Source organism: Syngnathus scovelli, chromosome 15 (genome assembly GCF_024217435.2).
Source record: "Syngnathus scovelli strain Florida chromosome 15, RoL_Ssco_1.2, whole genome shotgun sequence".
Classification (NCBI taxonomy): Eukaryota; Metazoa; Chordata; class Actinopteri; order Syngnathiformes; family Syngnathidae; genus Syngnathus; species Syngnathus scovelli.
In genome coordinates, this window is record NC_090861.1 from 7,852,562 (window position 1) to 7,875,715 (window position 23,154).

Sequence of the window (23,154 nt, forward strand, 5' to 3'; positions counted from 1 at the left end):
CAAAAGCACCTTGAAAGGCTGATGTATAATTAGACATAAAGTGAAAGTCATTCATAAGAGTTATGTGAGTACTATTTGTTTTGTTTTTTTCCCGCTCACTCAGCAGATCCCATTTCTTCTGTTGCTATAGTAATAGTGGACACTGCCCCTATTTTAGACTTGTTTTCCGGTCGCTGTTGCCATGGGATTTGCATTCCTCTCTCTTCATGGTGTTTGTCATCCACCTCACCTCTGTTTCCGCTCCTCCCCTCCCAACCATCTCATCTGCTGAGTTGCATCTCTGTGTAATTATCATTTTGCCAAAACCAATAGGCCTTTCCCTCCCATCTTTGCAGCAATTTGCATAGTGGTCACATTGACAGGATGACACATTTAGCTGGTAGTTACTCTGCCATGTCTGAGTATTGATTACTGTTAAGCAAATTGAGTTGTCTCACTTGAGTTGATTGCACAAAGTCACATGATCCACTGTGGCTTGACAGAATAAAGCATGCTTTCTGAATACAGATGGAATTGGGAGACTGAATAAAGATTCTCCTTGATGAATGTCCACACCATGTTTTAGCTATTAAATTATTCATGGAAAGTCTTCTTAAATACCATCATAGACAAAGTGTCTAAAAACTCAATCCTCAATGTCTATGTTAATCTCTAGTCAAGTCCAACTTTATTTGAGATGAGCTGCTGTTATGTCCACTATGTAGTATCAAGTGTGAGATTTCTAGAAACCTGATGCAATGGAGATAAATGCGTCGTAATGAAGACTAGATTTAGATGGGTAGTAGATCCGAATCTCCTAGGAAATCGCCCACTGCCTTGCTTGTCTGCATTAATTGGTCCACTGAGAATATCCTGTTTGCACGTTGTTGCGTTTTGTTTAACGTCTTGAGAAAAAAACTAAGGTGCCGTTCATGGCAGCACTTAAGCATCTTAAAAACAAAAAAAAAGTCTTATCATGTCATTTTGTGCTTTGTTCCAGGATGCAGAAGCAACTATTTTTTTGCTGATACATTTAATGATGATGATGATGATGATAGAACTATATTCATCCCACAGCGGGGAAATGTACTTGTCACAGCAGCGCATACGAGCGCCAAAATTTCAAAAAAGGATAAATAACAGACAAGGATAAAGACAAGTGCTGCTAGTAGAGACGAAACACAATTTTATCAGGTGCCACGCATGTTGTAGAGTCTGACAGCAGAGGGAATCAAGGACCTGCGGAATCGTTCCTTCCTACATCGTGAGTGTAATAGTTGCTCAGCAATCTTTTAAACCAGGGGTGTCAAACTCATTTTTTTTCGCGGGCCGCATTGTAGTCATAGCTTCTTTCGGAGGGCCATTATGACTGTCAACCAAATAAATGTATGAGCACCTCATATTATATACAGTAAAAGCTACAAAACAAACTGACAAATAAGATGAGTAAAAACTGGTCAAATATTAAAAAAAGATATTAAAAGTGAAGACAATTTGCAATTCTAGTAATGACAAATGAATTTGATGCACAATTTGTCTTCGCGGGCCACATAAAATGATGTGGCAGGCCGTATCTGGCCCCGCGCCTTGAGTTTGACACCTGTGTTTTAAACCATGGAGTAACTGGCCCGAGATAAGCAAGACACAGGTTTTGTTGGTTGTGTAAGATAGCAGGAGAAGTCAGAAGAGTGGATGCTTGCATGCCAAGCGCACGTATGGCAATTTAGGGAGGGTTACACCACCGTTTCATCATCAGCGCGCTCACAATTTATTGTTCTCAACTTTTGACAGTCTTTGAACACACCATGAAAACATGGTACCGTTGCAAACTGTCAATTTGTTTGTTTGATTTGCTTTTGTTTTTTATTCGGAGTGTCAATTTGTTTGATTTGTTTTTATTCAAGGTGTCTACCCAACATTTTGATTGAATTTTTAACATACGGTACAGTTAGAGACGTCAGAAATGTATTGAATCCCACGTTGCTTGCACACAATTGTAAGGCAAAGTCCCCTTATACTCAATTCAACTTTTCACTTTATTACTTTTACTGCATGACAGTTTCTCAAGCAAGAAATCTAGCGGCGGCCGAACAGTTATGCCCCATTCTAAATTTGAAAACTTGCTGCACGCCACTTGGAAAAAATAAATCCCATCGGGTCTCGGCTGTGTCTCTTGTAACACTCAATGAAACCCCAGAGACTGAACGTCTGTCACTTTTACATTTTACACAGACAATATTCACTCATCACATACGCTTCACGCACACGACACAACATGTAATAGCAGTACAATCATGGCATGAGTTCATACTATCCCCCCACCTTCTTTTTTTTTTATCAGTAAAAATCATACTGGCTCAACGACTGTATAATAGAATGGAATGATTATATTATTAGACTATAACTAATACATACGAGGGTTATACTAATAGTTGTACATTTATCATCATAGGTTGGCAACAAAAGTGAGTACAACATAAAACATACGGCAAAGTGACAAGCTGCTATACTTATACGTATATCCATCTATTTTCCATCCATCCATTTTCCATACCGCTTGTCCCCCACGGGGGTCGCGGGTGTGCTGGAGTCTATCCCAGCAGTCATCGGGCAGTAGGCGGGGGACACCCTGAACCGGTTCCCAGCCGATCGCAGGGCACACAGAGACGAACAACCATCAGCACTCACACTCACAATTCGTGCTCAGTTGGCCTACCAAGCATTTTTTGGGGATATAGGAGGAAACTGAAGAGCCCGGGGAAAACCCATGCAGGCACAAGGAGAACATGCAAACTCCACACAGGGAGGGTCAGAGGTGGATCGAACCGGCACCCTCCTAACTGTGAGGCAGACACACTAACCAGTATATTATCCATCCATCCATCCATTTTCTGAACCGCTTATTCCCCACGGGGGTTGCGGGTGTGCTGGAGCCTATCCCAGCCGTCAACGGGCACACCCTGAACCGGTTGCCAGCCAATCGCAGGGCACACAGAGACAAACAACCATTTGCACTCGCACTCACGCCTAGGGACAATTTGGAGTGCTCAATCAGCCTACCAAGCATGTTTTGGGGATGTGGGAGGAAACCGGAGTGCTCTGAGAAAACCCACACGGGCCCGGGGAGAACATGCAAACTCCACATAGGGAGGTGGAATCGAACCCGCACCCTCCTAACTGTGAGGCGGACGCGCTACCCAGTGCGCCACCGAGCCGCCCCTTATATATTATATACTTGTATATTATTAGATTATTATATATTTCTTATGTCATCAGCTGAGGTACTACTCCTCCGGCAGATTACCTCTAAATGGAGTCTAGAATGTCATCAGGACCCTCAAGTCAGGAACTTGGAGTTGAACACTGTTTAGTCTCAATGATGAAGTCAGCACAAAAACAGAAATCCTCCTGTGGTCATATAAATGCTCCTACGTATGCTGTGAGTGAAATTCAAAGAGATGGTACTGTGTGGAGCCGTCTTGTTTGGAGAGATGTTTCGGATGGCCTCATTAGGTCAGAGCTGCACAGTATGTGTTGCTTTCCCTCCGGGTATAAAAACGTTGTTGCTGCCATGAAATCCAAAAACAAGTCTTTTGTATTGTGATTTAATGATTTGTATATCCCATTTTGAATTAATGACATTTATTTAGCTTCGCCTTCAAACAGAGAGAAAGAGGCTAATGCTGTGTATGGTGAAAGATGCTTTCATCTAGTGTTATGTCTGGGGCAAGACAGGAAATATTTCTCCTTAATGACCCAAATGAGTCTAATCCCATGTTGTGCTGTGGAGCTTCATATGTTCTAAATATATAAACCGTGATACTATCTTTGAGGCCAGTGCGTGCATTTCACAAGCCATAAGCCCGGGTGTCAGTCCTACTTATAACCAGCTAATAAGCTCACACGTCCCTCTTAAAGGTCTGTTTGTTATTCTGCCGGCTGCAGCGTGAGGCTCAAAGATGTGCGAAAGCTCTCTCAAGGTCAAAGCAAAGCCAAGTGGTGTGGAAATGGTCTGCGGAGACGGAGGGTGTTCGGAAAGTCACTATGAACTTTGATTTTTCTTGACAGAATAGAGAATACATGGGGCTGAGGTGGTGGGGGCGTAATCACGGCAACCGTTTAGCTCGAAAAATTTAGCAGTTCATGTAATTTAGTACCTGTTAGATGGATTTCTGTTTGTTATGTCTCCTCAGGTATTGCCCTGCTGTAAGTTCATTACACACATAGGCCACATGCTATACAACAAGGGAATAGTTGCATGCGTATTATTTTTTCGCTATTTGCTGAAAGAAAAGGAAAAGAAATTACAAAATTACTTGCGATTGAATCATGCACATTTGGTTGATTGAAGTTTCATTTGTTTTTATGCATTCTTTAAGTATTATCCTTGAGTTAGTGGGATCCTTTAATTAGATTCACAAGGTCAATAACTTGACAACAGCAGAGGTAACGGAGCAGTTGACTAATTAAATAACCTCATTGTTCTTAAGCACCGTACGAATATTTATGTATTTTTTAAAATGGGAACACATTCAGCTCTTTTTTACTTTAGGTTATTAATATGACTGTGATCATTAGCGCATTAATTAAGAAATATGTTTTATCAAACAAACAAAAGAGACGCACCATACTTTTTTTATATATTTTTACATATGTAGATTTACAATTACATTATAAGACTTTAAAATGTAATCTGGATTATTTTTTACATATTTGTGTAGAATAAAGACAAGTATGTATATAATAATATCTTCCTCAAAGCTGCAATATAAAGATTAAACAACAAAGTAATTGGCAGCTAGTTGCAAATGAATAATCAACATAAAGAATAGCACTTTTCCTTTACATTGTAGTGTTTAAAATTATTTAAAAGTAACACAAGAGAAAATAGAAAGGTATAAAACAAGAAAGGGCTACAAGTGACCACACTGCAATCAAAAACGATCTGCGTTGTTTTTACAAAATAATGTAATTGTCACAGACGAGATGGATGGAGAGAATCGCTCCCTAACGCTGGCAGATCCCCCCCCCCTTCATGAATTCTTTTCGATCACTTGTGTCAGGACTTAAAGCCCTCGGCGGCCCAGCAGGCCTTCACATCATCGTGTCCTTGTGACATCCATTTCACCTTCGGTCTGATTCGCTTTCAGGCTCTTCGCCCTCTGTCATCCTTCCGCAAGGTCCCTCAGCTCATGAATTGCGTGTAGCCCTCGGCACCCGTTACTATGACATCCATCCAGATCCGCATGGCCTCCGGGGATGGTGCCACCATGTAGTAAAGGCGGTCGTGAGTCTTCACACAGAAGGTCAGAGACGGGTTGGGACTCTGGGGGATTTAATGGAGAGGGGCAGATTATTGTTTTTTGTCTTTAAAGAAAGCAACATGCAGTTGTTCATCTTTCCCCTCTGAGAAATGTCAGATAACAGCCACAACAAACATAAAAACATATCTTGTTGCTTACTTTGGCATACAAAATAAACACCATGCCAATCTGGGTTGGGTTGTCACGGTAACAGTATTACTTCCTCAACTCAATGAATGTATTTGATATACTGTGCACCATTTATTGATCGTTTCATAGCTAATGAAATAGATATATTTGATTGTGCAAGTGTACCGATGATGAAGTGGCTGCATAAGCACAGATTCGATTACGCCTTTGGAGTGTTATTATTGGAAATCTTTCAATCCACACACTCAAGTTGGCCATTTCTGATGAATACAGAATAAATGGAGAAGCGGCAGTTACCTTGGTAGCAATGCGTAAGTGATCATAATAAACCTCTTCAATGGCCTGGAAGTAAATGAGTCCTTTCATCTTGGTCTCGTGCTTGTCTGGGAGAGAAGAAAAGGAAAGATGACACATTTTAACACGGGATGCCAGACAGGTAAGTATGCACAGATACACAAGACAGAGGTAGACTAAAGTTTTTTTTCAAAGACATGATCCAAGCAGGGCTGACTAAATGTTAATTAGAAGTCTATTTCAAGCTTTGCCTGAAGTCTTCAACATCCCATTAATCTGACTTGTTTTTCCTTCAGTCAAATGAAGCTTCAGGATGAAGCTTCTGAGGCGGCTAGACATCTTTTTGTCAACAAAAAAGTGTTTTGATATTACACCATTGTTCAAACAAGCAACAAAAAAGTTGCATGAAAAAGGGACAAGCATCCACTAAAAATTAAAGGCAACCTTTTGAAATCGTGCCAACGTTGTTTTTTGTTCTCCACCGCTTTGCCCTTTTTTTTTTTCCGTGAGCCAAAAGTGCTTAGTAATGAGATAAATGTTTTTCAGACGCAAGTTTCATTTTATCAGTCACGAACAAGCCAGGAGCTAGCCTTCACCCAAGAAAAACACTTCTCAGGAAACCATTGCATCTTATTTCATCACCATCATCATCACCATCACCATCGTCTTCATCAGAAGCGAGGTGGGTGAAAGGGCTCGACAAGTGAGCTCACACGCACGGGAACATGGCCGCACGTGATTTCAATAGACTCACTCATTATTTTTGGCCTTGGTTGGAAGGTAATGTGTCCAAACACATTGTCGATGTATTCGGATAACTTGCTGTTCTCGTTTAAAATCCAGTCGCTCATTTTGACGTCGTCAATTTGGACTCTCGAGTAGGAGAAGAGTCCATGTAGTGCAACTTTAATTAGCCTCTGCTTCCAGATGAACATTGAGAAACATAACAAGATCCAGAACACCCTCGGTGTTGCTTTTGGCTCAAGTGCATTCATTACATTTGGACCAAAAGTTTGTAACAGAAAGTTTATAAAGAAGAACGGAATCCAACTTGATCCTTTTAATCGGGGGCCTTTTCTAAATGAATCTGTGGGCCTAATGGATTTAGTGGAAGAAAAGAAGCGCACTTCTTTTCATCCTTTTTTCTTTTAGGAATGGGAGTTTTTGTCTTGTCTCAATAAATATTGAAAACAATTCGATCCAATTTTTACAATGTCTCTCTTACCTACGTAGTAGCAGAAATTCCTCTTGAGGCGGTCAAAAACGAACCAGCGTTTCTTCCACGATTTGATTTTGCCGCCCATCTTGACCAGATGACCTTTGCACATCTTCTCGGTGAGGATGACGAAGGGGCACGTGTCGATGCTGTGGCCCGACGACTCCACGTGCGCGCGCAAGTCAAACTCCTCCTTCAGGTTGGGCAGGTAACGCGTCATGGGACGGGCCTGCAAAGTAAAAGCATTTGGTAGATGTTACGCATGGGCAGCGGGCACCAGAAAGGGGAGAAAAGTGAGAACTGATTTGAAGGGCCCGCTTAAAAAAAAAAAAGCATTCAAAATGAACAGAGGAATCTGAATATTGATGTTTACTGGATTTTTTTCAGTGCTACCATCTTTGTGCATTCCCCTCCACTGACCTGGGAAAAGTTTTTCTCCCTCATCTTGACCTCCTCCTCCACCAGCCTCCTCCTGTGAGCCGTCTCATCAAAAAGCCTCCTCTCGGCCTCCTCACGCCTCTTCCTTTCCTCCTCCAGCAGATGCCGTCGAGTCTGCGCCTCCCTCTCCTGGGAACGTCGAGGAGCCGATTGGGAGAGGAGAAGACAAAACAGAGGGCGGGAGGGAGAAAAAGGAGAATATGTTAACGGTAGGCAAATATTGCAATACAAAGTGAATCGGAGCCACAGGAGAGTTGAAATCCCAAACGCAGATTTTGTCAAATACATCCCTGAAGTCTGTGGATAGAAGAATTTGCTTTGCTGATGTAAAATAACCCTTTACTGCTTTTACAGACTTGCAGCTAAATGTACGTTGTGTCAACATGTAGAAACCATTCAAAGAGGCAAAATAAAACTTACAACAGCATTTCACCACCTTGAGACACCCTAGCTCAATGGCGAAACGTCACACTTCAAAGATTTAAGAGTTATACTTGGCAGCATGGTGGGTTGGGTGTTTTGCACGTCTGACTCATAGTTCTGCGGTTCTGGGTTCGTCCACATTCATTTGAGCAGGGATGGACAATTTAAAGGTTGACGGTTCGGCAGGGCTTACTCTGTGCTCAATGAGCCTGGCTTTCTCTTGCTGTGCCTCCTTCAACATCTTCTCCATCTCTTCCAACCTCTGGGTCTCCAACCCGGAAGCACTGGGGGGGGCATTAACTTTACAATTAACTTGTATTGACAAGAGACACTCTAAACAGAGCGTGTCACCTTTCTGGGGTGCATGCTGAGTTGCTGGTGGAGATGCTGGTCTCCAAGCTGTCTGAGCTCTCCAGGCTCAAGGTGTCGTACGCCTGGTTACCGCTAGGTGGACAGTGATGATGCAAGATGGAGTGATGTACTATAGGAGATGGATCTGTGCAAGAGAAAAATGGGCAGACGCCTGTCATAGGAGTATAGTGCCATCTAGTGACAATGTTAAGTCATTGCTACGACTATTACAAGACAAAGTACTTGTACAATTTCTCCAGTTTGTGTCAAAATCGCCTGGTTGCGGCCCTTATTGAACTCAAAGTACCTTTATTCAGCTTCCTGGAGTCCATGTCCAATGGATTTGACTCTTCTTTCAGCATTAACTGTAATCCCTGAAAGACGGCGAGAAGGATCAACAATGCCAACAACACCAGACAACCATATGATTCTATTTGATTTGCGACATGCTCACCTTGGAGGTTTTATCACGTGTAAGAGTGGAGTGAGGCACAGTGGTAAGGCAGCTTACAGGGGGACAGGATGCCGTGTGACCAACTTCACCGTCTGATTTGGACTTCAGCAACTGAAAGAGCAAAAGTTACACTGGTCATGCTATGAAGCTCATCAATGCAATACTTTAGCAAACACAATTTATACTGTAGTCAAAGTCTATGAAATATGAAAGGATGAAGTGTGTGTGTGTGTGTGTGGGGGGGGGGGGGTGAACACAACCCTGAAAATATTCATCTTTTATTTAGAGGAAATAAAGATTATTACTCAGGATGGTAATTTGTTTCTGCAGAATTAAAATAATAAATGATAATGTTATTGTGGTTGACATGGCCAATGTAGTTTTTCCCTTTCTTCTACTTTTACTACCGAACAAAAATTAGCGCTGTAGTGATGTTTGTTCTCATTGTTCTCATTTGTTCTCTTTTAGTGCAAATTCTAACTGGTTACAGCACAAGAAGCAGGACGAGAGTGCAAGTCATAAGTTTACCTGCCCATGCCTGCGTGCGGAAAAAGATTTTGCAGGCAGTGGTGGAGGGCATGATGGAGGCTCCCCAGCAGCCATGATGTCCTGGTACCAGCGCTCGAGGTTAATAGGAGCCATTGCATTCCTACTCAGCTCGGGCTGGCTCTGGAGTGATGAAAAGCAGACCGGCCAAAGGAGAAAGAGGCAGTGAAGCAGCGCGGCGTGCCAACATCAACAGGAGCGGGCCATTTAGGCAGAAATAGCAGAAGAGGAAAATCAACAGGCTAATTGATGTGGCCTTAATGGCTGGAGGAAGCGACAAACCTTTGCAGAGACAAGGGAGGAAGGGCCACTTGTGTGGCATGTGAAGGTGGAATCAGAGGAGGCAAGTTGGAATAGTGTAATAGATGAGGAAGAGGAGGGATCGAGTCTCTGCACTCCAATTATGTGGCTTAACTGGCCGACCGTGATGTAGTCCTTCAAATGGAGGCATGAGGAGAGGGGGAAAAGTGAAGAGCGGCGGAAAGTGGGGGGAAAAGGAAGAAGCTTGCATTAGAAGGACTAAACAAGAGGGAGAGAGGGCGCGGCCGTACGGCAGAGATCAGGCAGGCTTTCTACCTCACATGGCACAGCGTCAGCTACAGCGAGGGGAGCGGGGGAACAGGAATGAGGGTGCACACAAGCGTTTCCATACATCTTATAGACATCAGACATCCTGAGGTACTCCTGCATTGACAGCCAAAGATAAGCAGAGATAAACCTGGCTAGCCGCCACTTTAGGCACAGCTACATCATACTGTGAGATCCAATACAAGAGAAAAGAGTAACTCTCACAATATCAATTAAAATATTTTTTTCACTTTATATAGACAGCTCTTGTTTTGAATCTCATTACAATGTGCTGGTATACCTAATCATGTGGCCGGAGTGGTAGATAAGACATGCCCACCAATCAGAAAGCAAACACTAGGCTTCTACATTTCAAATGAACATGCTAGGATGTCACTCCATAGTCTGTTAATGCTTTCAAAAATAAATCTGTTTGCTTTTACCTCCTGTAGCCTAACAGGGTAGACTTCAGGGGAAGGGACGTGTAAGGTAGAGGAAGGACAATGGCTAAGAGAGGGCTCGTCCTCATAAACAAGCTCGGGTTCGTTGATATGGAGTAAATCCTGTTCAAAAAGGTTCTTCAGTTAAAACAATGGGCGTGTGTGTGGGCGTGTGTGGGGGCGTGTGTGTGTATGTGTGTGTGTGTGTGTGTGTGTGTGTGCGTGTTTGTGCGCATGGAACTCCTTCACTAACACTTTCTTTTGATCCAGCTCACCTCTGTCATTTTACTGTTGCTCTTTGGGAAGCTCCTACCAGAAGTCATGCTGTGGTACCTGTTCTCCAGGGCACATAATTTGTCCTGCTCCTATATGGAGAAGGATATTTTAGAGTGCATTTTGTGCCATGTAGTTCTCACTTGTAGTTGGAGTTGCAACCTTGTGTAAGAGCTGCAGGGTGGCCGCCCGTTCTTTTGCCATCCTCTCACAGTCATGAGTAGCTTGTAAGCCCAGTTGCTTCACCTGAGCGTCCAGAGTGGCCATTTTCTCCTGAGAAGAGAAGAACATTTCAAAAATATGAGAGCTGCATTTTTGGGGTTCGTGTTGCTTTTGTCTCACCTTCCTCTTGGCCACGCTGCAGTGATACTCAGTTTGCTCCTGAAGAAACTGCGAGGCCTGAGTCTCCTTTCGCTCTTCCAGACTGCTCTCCTCCTCCAGCTGGCAGAACTCCAGCTCCTCAAATCGCTTTGAGCCAGCTTCCAGAGCTTCAGCTTTCTACCCAGCCACAGACACAAGGTTGAGCACAATATTTAGCACTGAATCATCAGCAATCAAGAAGCATCATTCATCTGTTAATCCTTATGCAAAATAGTTGAAACACCAAATGTTATGAATTCTGTATACCCTGTTTCTAGACCACATGGCAAATATCGCCATATTTTTGTACCTCCACATTACATGCATCTGGTAGTTTCTGAAAATATTAAAAGATTAAAGGGGGTTGTTATAGTGACAATGCATGCCGTTTTAGCGCAAATATGTTAATAAGATTAATAATGACAGATTTGGTCTTTCATTTTGATAGAGGGAAGTAAAGCGATTTGCGTAGCAAAGGCATAGCCTGCAGCATCATACTTACAAAAGGCATTGACTAGTAAGATATTTCAAGAATGATAGGCAGGACAAAAGAAGAAATCAGAGCACAATGATTATTATTCCCATATTAGCTACTATATTAAATGATGCCTGTCTGCATGTGCCTCGCCCTTTGGTGTTCAGTACATGGTAACTCACTGTAGCCAGCCAGTGGGCTGCGTGAGAACACTGACCCTGCTGAGCTGCTCCTGTAACTGTTCCCTTAGAGACAAGGGGCACTTATCACACTGCCTCTTCAGCTCATTGTATTCATTCCTCTGCTTTTCCAGGACCTTCCGCTCAGCTGAGACATTAGCCCTCCCCTAAAAACACATGGAAACACACACACACACACACACACACACAAACACACACACACAAAGATTGGGTACACGCTAGGAATGGGCAGGTGTCTGTTTTTCAGTTGGAGCTCTCCGTATAGGCAAAGCAATTAAATTCTCAGAAGCAACCAGTAGAGGGCGCAAGCAATCGCTGATGGCGTTTTTCTTTCCCCCCTATTCTCTGGTTGTATTGTTTTGATTAATAACGAGTCACTTGGTAGTATTTATAACATGGTGACAAGCTCATAACTGTCAACAAATTAAGGCTTAAATTACTTTTCTTTTGCTCAGTCTTGCCATTTGCTATTCCTTTTAGATATTTATAATTTAAGAGAAGCTTTCAATAAATCATTGCATTTCTTTTGGGATGGAATCGTAGAAACCTATTTAGTTTCCTATGCCATGTGCCAAAAACAATGCTAAAAAATGTTTTGTATATCAAAACCAAAATCTTCCATTTTTATCACTCAAGGAATTCCATACAAGAGCCCATCCCTAGTCTACACACATTCATTTGCAAAACAAAAAAAACAAGACAACTCAAAATCATGCAACCAAGCAATGCGGGCCAAGGCAGTTTAAGTAAGCAGAACAAAGCATGTTTTCATATGGTTAGAAGCTGAAATGCTAGTTATGTTGCTCATTAGATGGAAATATACATTAAAAAACACACACAAAGGCCTGAATCAGCAGTTAATCAAATCCAGTTAAGCATGTGCGGGAAATGTCTGAGTCATATTCCAAATGCAAGAGCAGCTTTGCTTCAATATCACAATGCAATCAGTTGAAATTTGAGAAAGTGGCACTCTAGCACATCCGGTGTTTATTGGGCTTCATGGTGTTGTGACTGTGAGTGCAAACCTTGTCCTTCTCCCTCTGAGTGGCCTTGTTCAACTGGCTAAGTTTGAGCTGAAGCTGAGAAATCTGCTCCCGTTCGGCCTCCACCTGCTCCTGCTCTGCCTGCCTCTCGGCCTGCAGCAGAGCCTGCTCCATCTCCACCTGAGGGGATGCATGAGGAGGAGTCAGTCTGCTGCGCGCAGGGAGGGCAAATAAAGGTTGGATAAGCTTTGACCTCTTGTTTGGTCTCTTTTAGTTGCTGCTCCAGCTCATTGACTCTGTGCCTCAGGTCATCCACCTTGGCCAACATCTTGCTCCTCTCCTCTTCGAGGTAGATCTGCTCCTGACTGGCTGGCACCTCCTCACACTAATGTCAAATTGATCAGACCCAAAATTCATATTCAAAACACCACCGAGTATAAATTAAAAAAGGACTTGATCACCTCTTGATGCGTGCTCTCAGTGCTGCTGGACTCCTCTGCCTGTGCCTCATCATCGTTCTCCTTGCCTCTCTGCATATCGCCACTTGCACCCCTCCCTCCCCTTAGTAGTCCACTCCTCACCACCTCCGCCAGCTCTGCCGCGTTGTCCTCATGGTTATACCCTGCACACAGATTCAGGATGGTCTCCAGCCGCTGGCGCTCCTACGTACGAAAGAGGGGCGAGACATCAAGAGGCTTTCATACTTGGGACATACAGTAGATCCTGTTGCGCTTGGGAGACACTGTCCCATTTGAGCAGCTGTCGCAAAGCCGCAATGGCTAGACGAATGTAATGTGATAGCAGGAGGCCCTAAGATGGTGTATTTTGTCTAGGAGGGGGCAAGCATAGTTAAGTAAGGTTTGATTTGTCATGACTAATCATTGTTGGTTTATTATTTGACGAATGAGAACTTATTCTATGTGTATTTTTTTTTTAATCATTGGTACTGAATACAGTATACAAAGCATGTGTAGTCTAATAAATGAACAAGGTTGGCATTTTAAAATCCCAAGTGCCCTTTATATCGTTCAAGTGACAGTCGAATGACCCTCATAATTGCAAACAATTGCAAACGGCCACGTTTACCAAAATAGGAGAGCAGAATCATCATTATCATTCCCGTTGCACACAAATTAGAGTTCAGGAATTGAAAAAAAACGGACTAGCAAAACAAACAACTACTTTTGGCCAGCTGACTTTTATGTGATCTCGGTTGTAAAAATAACCACCAAACTGAGAGCAAAATTAACAATTCAACTTGCTGAGGTCTTGTTTTATTATAAAAAGCGGTCATAAAATTACATCTTAAACTGCAGTGAATCGAAATGTTAAATACATTTTGTGAGTCATTTAGTAGGTGCTGAGATAATATTAAAAAAAAGTTAGGCGACTTCCCCTTTGTGATCATTCTAAAATGACCTTTTCTATTCTGTGACTTTCTCTCTTGCGGTGACCTTTTCTTTTATCAAGAGGTGAATTGTATTGTGCCTATACAGCCCTAATGGTTTGCACACTAAGAGGAAATCCTCTTATTGTCCTCACTTCTGTATTTTTGCTATATGTTCTTCACCAGTTTTTATCGCTCAAAGCTGTTAACAAAGCATGAAATGCTTATGGTAGAGCAAATAGATGAATTAGAAATCCAATTTTGTATATTTATGGTGCACAATGGTTACAATTTCCTGTTACTCTTGTCTCATCTTCTTCATCATTCAAAAATTTGAGCCACCATGAAGAGTAACTGCATACAAGTGAGTAAATAAATGTCTTTTCCTGATTTGTTCCTGGTTGCAACATTTGGTAGTAAAAACTGTTATGCGTCCCAAAAGAACGAGAATATTTCCTGCAAATTGTTCTCCCATAATTTGCCCTTAAGGTTCCAATAAGCACAGAATGGAGAAGTTTACTGCATAAAAATAAACATCCTTTGTTTGTATTGGCATAGCCAGGATGGAAACATTTATCGGATAAATCGCGAGCATCTGGATGCTATTCTGAAGAACTGGTCACTATACATATTCATACAATTTCATAATATAACCATATATGTACGTAGTCTAGAAAACAAGCGCCACCCTCTCCCTCCTTTTCTTAGTTTTACGTTTAATGAGTGCTTCTCATTAATACATGACTCAATCAAAATGTAGCAACCACTTGTTGGTGGCTGATAAATGTGAAGAATGCATACCCATCTTTGCCTGTAAATTGTCCAATTCAATTGCATATTGCCAGTAAGTCCTATTTGTCATCAGAGACCTCGGAGTTCCTGAAATAGCTATCAGCCACACTCTGGCCCCCGTAGTCGCCTCAGCTGTCAAAAGTCAGCTGGAGCCGGGGGCTAGAGTGGGCGTGTATAGAAGGATGATGGAGAGCAAGTATGTCATCTATAGTCTATGACACTTTGGCATGGGCCCTCGGTCAAATATATGCTGCTTTGAAAGTATGAATGGTATTTCATGTTGCTAGTAAATATAGTGTTGAGTAATAAGCCAACTAAAAGATCAAAGCTCCAATTTGAATTTGATTGAGATCAAATTATTTCAAAATGAAATTTCTACAATACACTTACCAGCTTCTCCATTTCCTGCTCACGCAACCTCTCCTCTCTCTGCCGGCGGTGGTACTCCAGAAGTTCATCCTCATTGTCGCTAATGGCAGATATGCTGTTCTTGCGCTCCCTGGAATAAGCTTTCATAGTGTTGGAGAGGATGCTGGATGATTCGATGTTCTCAAAAGAGGTCTTTCTTTGGCTGCGAGGACTCGTGGCAGGAGATGAGCGCGACAGAGGACCCGGGATGAGGGTGTTGCTCTGATGTCTGCTTCCAGTCTCTGCTGCGTTCACAGGGGAGGGATTGTGGGTGTAAAAGGCCCTCATGGCCTCAGCCTTTGAGGGGGCCGCGGCTTTGCGATGAGTCTTCGGGCTCTGCTGAACGGGTTTGACGCTCTGCGATCCTGGAGTCCCTCTGCGGGACATGTAAGGACTCAGAGGTGGAAGGCTGGTGGATCCGGTCGACTCGGGCATCCGGAGCGGTTCTCGTCTAGGGCTTGGGTGTCTCCTCTGAAGGGAGGAACCTCTCAGTCCAGGGCTGGACGGAGCCGCCGGTGAAGCGTTGTGACTTAGGCCCTGTCCGGATCCCCTGCTGGGCATTGTGGGGCTTGATGTGACCTCTGACCTGACATTCCTAAGAAGCTTCGGGCTGTCTTGTGCTCGCTGCTCACTGCTTGAGGTCGTAGAGAGGGATGTCCGCGGATGAGGCACAGGCATATTGGACCGAGGAGGCACGAGTGGAGAATTTCCCACAGAGCTAGCGCTCTCGTCTCTCGTGACGCTGCTTATACCATTGAGCATATTCTGAGCGGGCTGAGGAAGTGACGCTTTCGCCGCTTTGGGGGACGATGGCACCTTCTGTGAGAGACTCCCATGGACATCTTTCACTAAGGTACTGATTTTGGAGCTGCCGTTGCTAGAAAACGTCTGGTGGGTCCCATTCAGGATGCTGCGGGGGTCTGCAGGAAGGGGGCAAGTAACACTTGTGCTTAAAGACTGCTGTTAAATAAACTAGGAGACACACTCAGAAGAACAGTTGCACAAACACAAGTAAACAAACAGAGAAGGAATGTACACTGTTGAATTTGGCAGCCCCTAAAAGGGAGAATACGCCTGCTTGAATATGTTCTTGCACACACATACAGACATTGTTTCTTTGTTGGCTAAGATACTCATAAATGTCTAGGGGCCCGTGTTATGTGGTCGGGATGTGATGCTATTCGGTTGTGTAGTAATCCTTCAGGGATCTGGAGCTGCTAAATATAAAAGGTGCAGCCATGTGCCTCACATCAAACCGGGGCTTGGTCAGAAAAGAATGGGCCCAACGCTGGGCAGGGTGTGGTGCCTTTTACGATCCTTTATGTCCAGTAAGGTCAGCGTAGAATGAAATAAATACCACTAACTACATAAAAAGTTACACCCACAATAGGTTAGACTATTTGACAATCGGGGCACACCTCAAGTGTAAAGCAGCGATTTAAATGAACCACATCTCAAAGAATCTGGGTCGCAGATAATTAGTTCTCAACAAGCTATTTTGGAATCAAATTGTGGATGACGACTAAAGGTTCTAAGACTAAATAAAACGGAGATGTGGAAGTCAAAAATCAAACCACAATATGATTGTTTGCTTTTAAGGATGGGTGCGTGTTTTTGTTACAGAGGTATTACAAGTTGGACGCAAACGCCCAGAAGGAGCTAATTAACGACACATTTGTTGCCATCTTGTATGCAATCTTTACCAGAATGTTGTGGCTTTGTTGTGCTTAGTGTTTGGCTTCCCCCAGGCAACATGTTCTTCATCCTCAGGGCCTCTTCTGGATGGTTGAAGCGGAAAAAAGTTGACTGACCAAAACACAGCATGCAGCCTGTCAAGAAAGAAAAAAATCATGTGACTAAGTCATTGTCTTCTTAAATTGGTGTTCATGCCACCTTAAAAACAAAGTTGGCATATTGTTATTATTTTTAGACTGCCTAGCCAAAGTCTTTGGTCGTCAAAAAGTTTCAACTCACGTGTAAATTAATCAGTGAGTGACTTCTTGCTCAGCTTTTCCAATGGCATGTCTAATTCTTGAGATGATGGTTTACATCCAATGGATATTCCACACGGAATAAAAAAGAATTAAAAATCCACACGGGATCCTTATTTTAAAAAAAATTCCTCTTTTCTCGAAACATTGGTCCTCCGAATATTTTTTTTTGTTGAGCAGCTGCTGCTTCTACACACATCGACTGATGGCAGGCTGCAAATGAGAAACGTGTAGCTGCTGGCTCAGATCCCAAGAAAAGATTCAACTGAGTGGGCGGGACTGTGTTGATGCCCTTTTCATTGTGAGTATGAATGTTATTGTAAACATAGATGCCAGGACTGGGACAGCCACGAAAGTAAGAGAATTTGACTTAAGAGGACAATTTACATTCAACACTTGCTTTATGTTTGCATGTGTGACTTTGGCAAGGCTGTCTTCTACCTTGTGACAGACGGTAAGGTTTGCTGACGGAGAGTCCATCGATGGCACACTGGTTCCCACACGGGTACAAGGTAATGGTGCCCGCCTGATTTTCAATGTAGCAATGCTGAGCTTTAATTCCGGGGCCCAGTAGAGCAATGTCCGTGCCTCCGCTGCCCAGTGTGGTTCTCCCTGCAACAAAAACATTTGCCCAGCGTCATTTACTGGAGGTCCACGTGCACCCGTGAATACCTCAGTGATGTATTCTTAGGCATACCAACGACGGAGTTTGCTCATAACAGAGGTCAACGCTGGGTGGGCGGGGTTACAAATGTCGTCAACACATTGCTAAGAGTGGAATGACAGGTGCTACGCTCTGGATATCTGATGTCATATGATTGACTCAGTTTGCATTGGAAAGTCGGGGTTCTTGGAAGCGAGGTTATTTTCTGGAAAGCCACGACTGTCGGTATTTCGTTGTTTTCTATTATACGATCAATCAACAGACAGACAGACTGATGTAGGTAACTAGGTATGATACTGCATACAAATAAAGAACTAAAACTATTGGAGTTGTGGCCAATATTATTGATACTGATTCCTTATCACAACAAAAAGAAGTTTGTAGCACTCATTTAAGACACATATGAAAACACATATTGAACACAAACAAATCTTTACCTTCCTGCAGTGGCAGCAAGGTGATTGCTGTGCTCAAGCGTCCACTTCCCAAACTGACCAGGTGAGGGCGCTCCGCTTGGACTTTCAAGGATTTGCCAGTCTCAATCAGGTCTAAAGGAGTACTCTGTCAAAGCAAAATTAATTGGAATGATTGACTATATATATATATATTTTTTCAATTCCAAAATGACCTTATAATTAACAAGAATCACAATATCTTATTACAATTAGCACCCAGTTGTATCTTTAATTGTCCCTGAAGTGACAAATGACTCACCTGCAGAACTTGGTGTGTCTCTCGACCACGCTCTACTTGACCCCCGTCCCGCCGTTCCATGTCCGCTGGGCTGACGTCCGAATGATCTGACACCTGATGCGCCTGAAGGCAACGCGCCGATAGATACACATGGAAAGAGAGGAGTGGAAATAAATGAGAGAGTTGGGAATCCTGCCACTACAGTTGTACTACAATGGGAACAGTGCCTTCCATAGAGAGCCTCATGCCCCACTTGTAAGCCCACGTGACGCTGCCTATTATACTGGGGGATTGTTTCTCCAGAGCTTGCTGGCTAGAGTGGTGGCACCAATTTACGTACGCCTCAATCTGAGCAAAATGATGATGAACACAGATTTGACAACAGGAGTGGCTTTTTTTGCAATCCCAGACTTGTCACATCATATTTTCTACCTTCAACAAGATGACTCACACAGATACAAACGCTGTCTCTGCAGACAGATGTTACAGATTACACCGGCTGTTTGCACATCATGGTCACATCAGAAGAGAGGAAAAGAGGGGAAACAACAGTCGACAAGATCCAGACATGACTCAAGCAGCCACATCTGGACACATAAACAGCTATGTTACTTCTCAAAATAATAGACAGCATGCATTGTATTTTCCCTTTTGGAACCAGCACTTTATCACCAAGCTGTTCAATTACTCTTGTGAATTGGATGCCTTGTAGTACTTGCTTTTTTTGTGAATAGAAATGAAAGATGGCAAGTGTGTGTGTGTGTGTGTGTGTGTGTGTGTGCAGTATGTGTGTGGCATAACACTGAACTGTCATACAAGTGTAAAAAGAAGTTAACCCCTGAGTCCTTGGATGATATACAAGACTCACCAAATGACCACACCAGCTTCATGGCACAGCATCACATGACTTATGCAGTAACCAAATGCCTGAGTGCTTTGTTGCTATATTGACATCAGTGGGTGACAAAAATGCATTAAAACGCCCCAAACCACCCGCAGCTGCCGGCCTTCTAAGTTTAGCCTGGACTGGCTGAGACAACAGGGCGTTGTGTCTGCATCTGATGTCACTCCAGATGAGAATGCCAGGCAAAACCGCTTTATGTGACAATCCCGTCCAGTGTGTTCTAAGTTTGAGTAGGCCCAGTGACACAGAGAACAGAGCGTGCTCTGACACCGGAGCCTTCGCGTCTCTCCTGCCAGCGCACGACCCCCCTCCCCACTATCTGTCATCGCTCACGGCCTCATGCCACGCAGACACACACAGTAGGAGAGTGTGACTGTGGTCGGTGCATCTTGTCTTTGTGACTCACACATGCACACACACATGCTCCCGCCGCCTCGCTCATTTCAACGAACACACCCAAAGCCAGAGAGGAGTTTTAAATGCGTGCAAATGCGAGGCCTTCTAAAGCAACCTGTCATTATTGGGCCGAGTACGTCCTTCAGAGCGGCCATGAGCTTCTGAAAATAGACAGCACCAGCCGCACAGTCTGGGCTCTGACTTTTAAAGAGAAATCACATCTGCTTAACAAGGCAAAATAAGGAAGAAATTAAGAGAAATATATGCTTTGAAAAATGAAATTATGAGGATAACGCAGTATGGTAGAAAAGCAAAGCCGACAGCTCAACATTCTGCAACAATTATACTTCTTACTGATGCACATGCAGCACATACCATCTTACTACTCCTTCACAGAGTCCCCAAAAGAGTAAGATCCATGAAATAATGTGCAAGCCAGTATTCCATACAGCGGTGTCCACATTATTGTTAATGTCTGGCCTGAAGCTGTTTTGATTCTCCCACTGAGTTCCTTGACTATTTTCCCTCCTCCCAACCCCTTCTCCTCCCCATCCTGGTGCAGAGTTACTTCCCTGACCTTACAGTAGATTTTTTTTTTATTTTACTTGTCCTCCATTTGGTGACAGAAAATCCCATGTGAGAACTTTCAAGGACCACCTTGTGTGATCAGAAAGGGTTCAAGTCAAACTCTTTCCTGTAAAATGTTTAATGGTGAAGCAGGTGTTACCAGCCCAACAGAAGAGCAAGAGATTGTGCTATAGGAATGCTGGATGGGTGGGGGGGGCGGGGTATTGAGATGGGGTATTTCAACCTAAAATGGCGATTTCATCATTCATGGTGACATAATCATGCATGATGGGCTAGTGAAATACCACAGGAAGGGAGCGAACTCATGCTCTATCTTTCCAGGCGTCCCCCAGGAAAGGATGGGCTCAAAGGCCAACAGAGAGAGTGGAAGTGAGTGGGAGAAAGAGCCCACTTTTGGACCCTCTCGTCTTTTCCCATGGTCAGGGCCAGAGAGGAGATGCAGGAAATAAAACGGAAATAAAACAGATGATGAGTCAGTATGGAAAACTACACCAAGAGAAAAAAAAAAAAAAAAAACTGTGAAGAAAGCAGACTGATTTGTAAAGAAACGTCTGTTGCGAAGCTATGTAACTTTCCAAAAACCTTCATCCTCGTATTCTCTTTAAAGTTTGAGCTGGACTACTGCATGGACCTACTCACCACAGAGGTTTCTGAGGAATGCTGCTTTAAATGAGAGATGTAGACAGTTGAACCGATGTGACCTGCTGTCATAAAAATTATTCTTCACTGAGCAGGAGACCAGATGTGTGCAGGATGTCTGCTTGAATGCGCGCACATAGGTGGGAGAAGAGACTAGACCAGATGGCAAAGGAAACGGTTGGCTTTTATGACCGCGAGCGACCGTGCACGTCATTATCAGGGCGGTGCAGACAGTTTCATACACGTGCAGCAGTTTCTACATATTTGTTAAACACTACATCGTCATCCTGCTAAGGGGATCATGTTGCTAAGCAAAGGTACATCATGTACTTATGAAATGCTAACATTAGCTGGAAACGTCCACCCTGTCACTGTCCACCCGGTTAGCAATCCCAAAAGATTAAACTGCACATCTACGAATGGGCATTCACAAAATTTTCATCTCAATACATTTTTAGTTTATAAATATACTATACTCACTCAGGCACGTGTGGACTTAATCCTGTTCAGCAAATTCTTCATCCGTCGTAACTCCTCAACAATGCATTACATGACCTCCAAAGGCAGCCTGAAGAGCATGCAAACTCCTAACAAACGCGTCCATTCATGGTGCCTCCAGCTCATGATCTCACTTGCTCTGAAATGAGGTGATTCCATCTGCTTTGAGTGCACTTTAAGTCAGCAAAGCACCTGCAAGATGTGGAAAACAATAAAACAATGTTTAAAACTCACACAGATATGACATAGTAAACAGGACATAACCGTTTCCTAATTGGATAAAAACCATGAGTACAATGTCATGCTGGTACAATAGCCCCTTTATCTTATCACTTTCCCACATGCAAACGCTGCCATAATCCTGCAAATAAATATTTTAGCTTGTCATTACCCAATCTGGCTGGGAGCATCATCCTGTTGCCTGTGAAGCCATTTAGATCAAAGATGATGCACAAACAAGACGAGACAGCTGCTCAAGTCTCCTCCTCTTCCAGAAGAGGAAAATATGCTATGTTCCACTCAGTGCATCCACGCGCATCTTGCTGCCAGGCCCATCCCTCTTTCCAGCCCTTACTTGCCTCACCTATCATTTCCTATGCTATGGTTAAATCCAACCCAAAGTTGCCTTATGGGCTCAAAAACTATTTGACCTCTAGATTTAATAACTTTTAACTCATTTACTAGAACTTTTATCCTCTTTGGACGAACATTGTTTGCAACACTTGTGAAGCAGACATTTCCAGTGTTAACAAGTCCGACTTTTGCTTTTGTCACAGTTGAAAAGTGTACAGCTGGAAATTACAGTCATCACAGCCAAAGGATATTTTGAAATTTCCTCCCCGGCTGGAATTTTTAGCTTGGCATTTTGCATTCGTGGACACGTCAAAATCTGAATAATTGGTTCAGGCTGTCCTGTGCTGTTTTAACTAAATCAGTGTGTGTCAGGCTGCTTTTTGCTGCTAGTAAAACAGACATGTCAGAAACGTCTGCAATTGCTAAACTTAGTATATTAATTATTTAAACAGTTCTTTTGGTCAGACGGGGAAGATTATTTCATTTTACCTGATTTAAAATCCCATTATGGTGCAATACTAGAAACCTAACACCAAGTCCTTTCAACAAATCCTGTAGCCTTCCTCACAAGCATCACAAGTGGGGCTCACGCCCCCTGCTGTCTGACATCTTCGCAATATAGTCCAAATACGACGACAGTATGAATCTTCACAAACGTAGTATATTAAATTTGGTTCATCCACAACGAACCAAATAGGCCCAACGACTTTTAACATTTTTTCAACTCCAGTAATAAGCCATTGGAAGAGTCAGGGTCAGGGGTGAGCAAAACGTTTGGGCTCAACGGCGCCATTTGATTTTTAAAACACTTAGGCAGCACAGCTGGGTTGTTTGTTGGTGAGTCAAGACCATTTTAAATGTGCATGCAATATTGTTTATTTTTGTAAAACTGTCGTTTTTAAATGTCATTTGAAATCAATGTGTCTAACCAGTTAAAATGAGCAAGTAGTTTGATTAGCAAATTCGAGAGGATATGCTACTAAATTAAGGAGTCAAGTATTGCAGGACCTTTGATAAAACGGATTGAAGAGCAGTCATACGCTGCCCACCTCTGCTCAAGGTGGACACATTTTACGCCGTTTAAAACTCTACAACGACATCTAGCGGTAGAATGGGCGCTGAGGTGCGTTAGTTTCTAGAGGCGCTGCCACATCAAATATGGCGGACGC

The 23,154-nt window shown here is 43.2% G+C and overlaps 1 protein-coding gene across 14 annotated transcripts; it reads right to left on the reverse strand.

The window, feature by feature from the left end:
• Positions 1-4,598: 4,598 nt before the first annotated feature.
• On the reverse strand, positions 4,599-21,953 carry phldb1a (pleckstrin homology-like domain, family B, member 1a). Of its 14 annotated transcripts, XM_049742293.2 has the most exons (26): positions 21,804-21,953; positions 21,395-21,604; positions 18,409-18,510; positions 18,132-18,255; positions 17,472-17,642; positions 16,743-16,868; positions 15,022-15,959; positions 12,914-13,114; positions 12,706-12,837; positions 12,495-12,632; positions 11,487-11,615; positions 10,777-10,932; positions 10,597-10,707; positions 10,437-10,526; positions 10,165-10,284; positions 9,731-9,838; positions 9,437-9,589; positions 9,137-9,277; positions 8,609-8,719; positions 8,462-8,528; positions 8,155-8,299; positions 7,997-8,087; positions 7,363-7,509; positions 6,952-7,171; positions 5,730-5,815; positions 4,599-5,305 (listed from the first exon to the last, which is right to left on the reverse strand). In XM_049742293.2, exons 3-26 carry the CDS (start codon positions 18,466-18,468, stop codon positions 5,165-5,167), a joined length of 3,906 nt encoding a protein of 1,301 aa, XP_049598250.1. In that variant the 5' UTR covers positions 18,469-18,510; positions 21,395-21,604; positions 21,804-21,953; the 3' UTR covers positions 4,599-5,164. The 14 variants fall into 14 exon arrangements, with proteins under 14 accessions (XP_049598250.1, XP_049598249.1, XP_049598254.1 ...); XM_049742292.2 differs by lacking the exons at positions 21,395-21,604; positions 21,804-21,953 and adding an exon at positions 20,063-20,219; XM_049742297.2 differs by lacking the exons at positions 11,487-11,615; positions 21,395-21,604; positions 21,804-21,953 and adding an exon at positions 20,063-20,219.
• Positions 21,954-23,154: the final 1,201 nt, after the last annotated feature.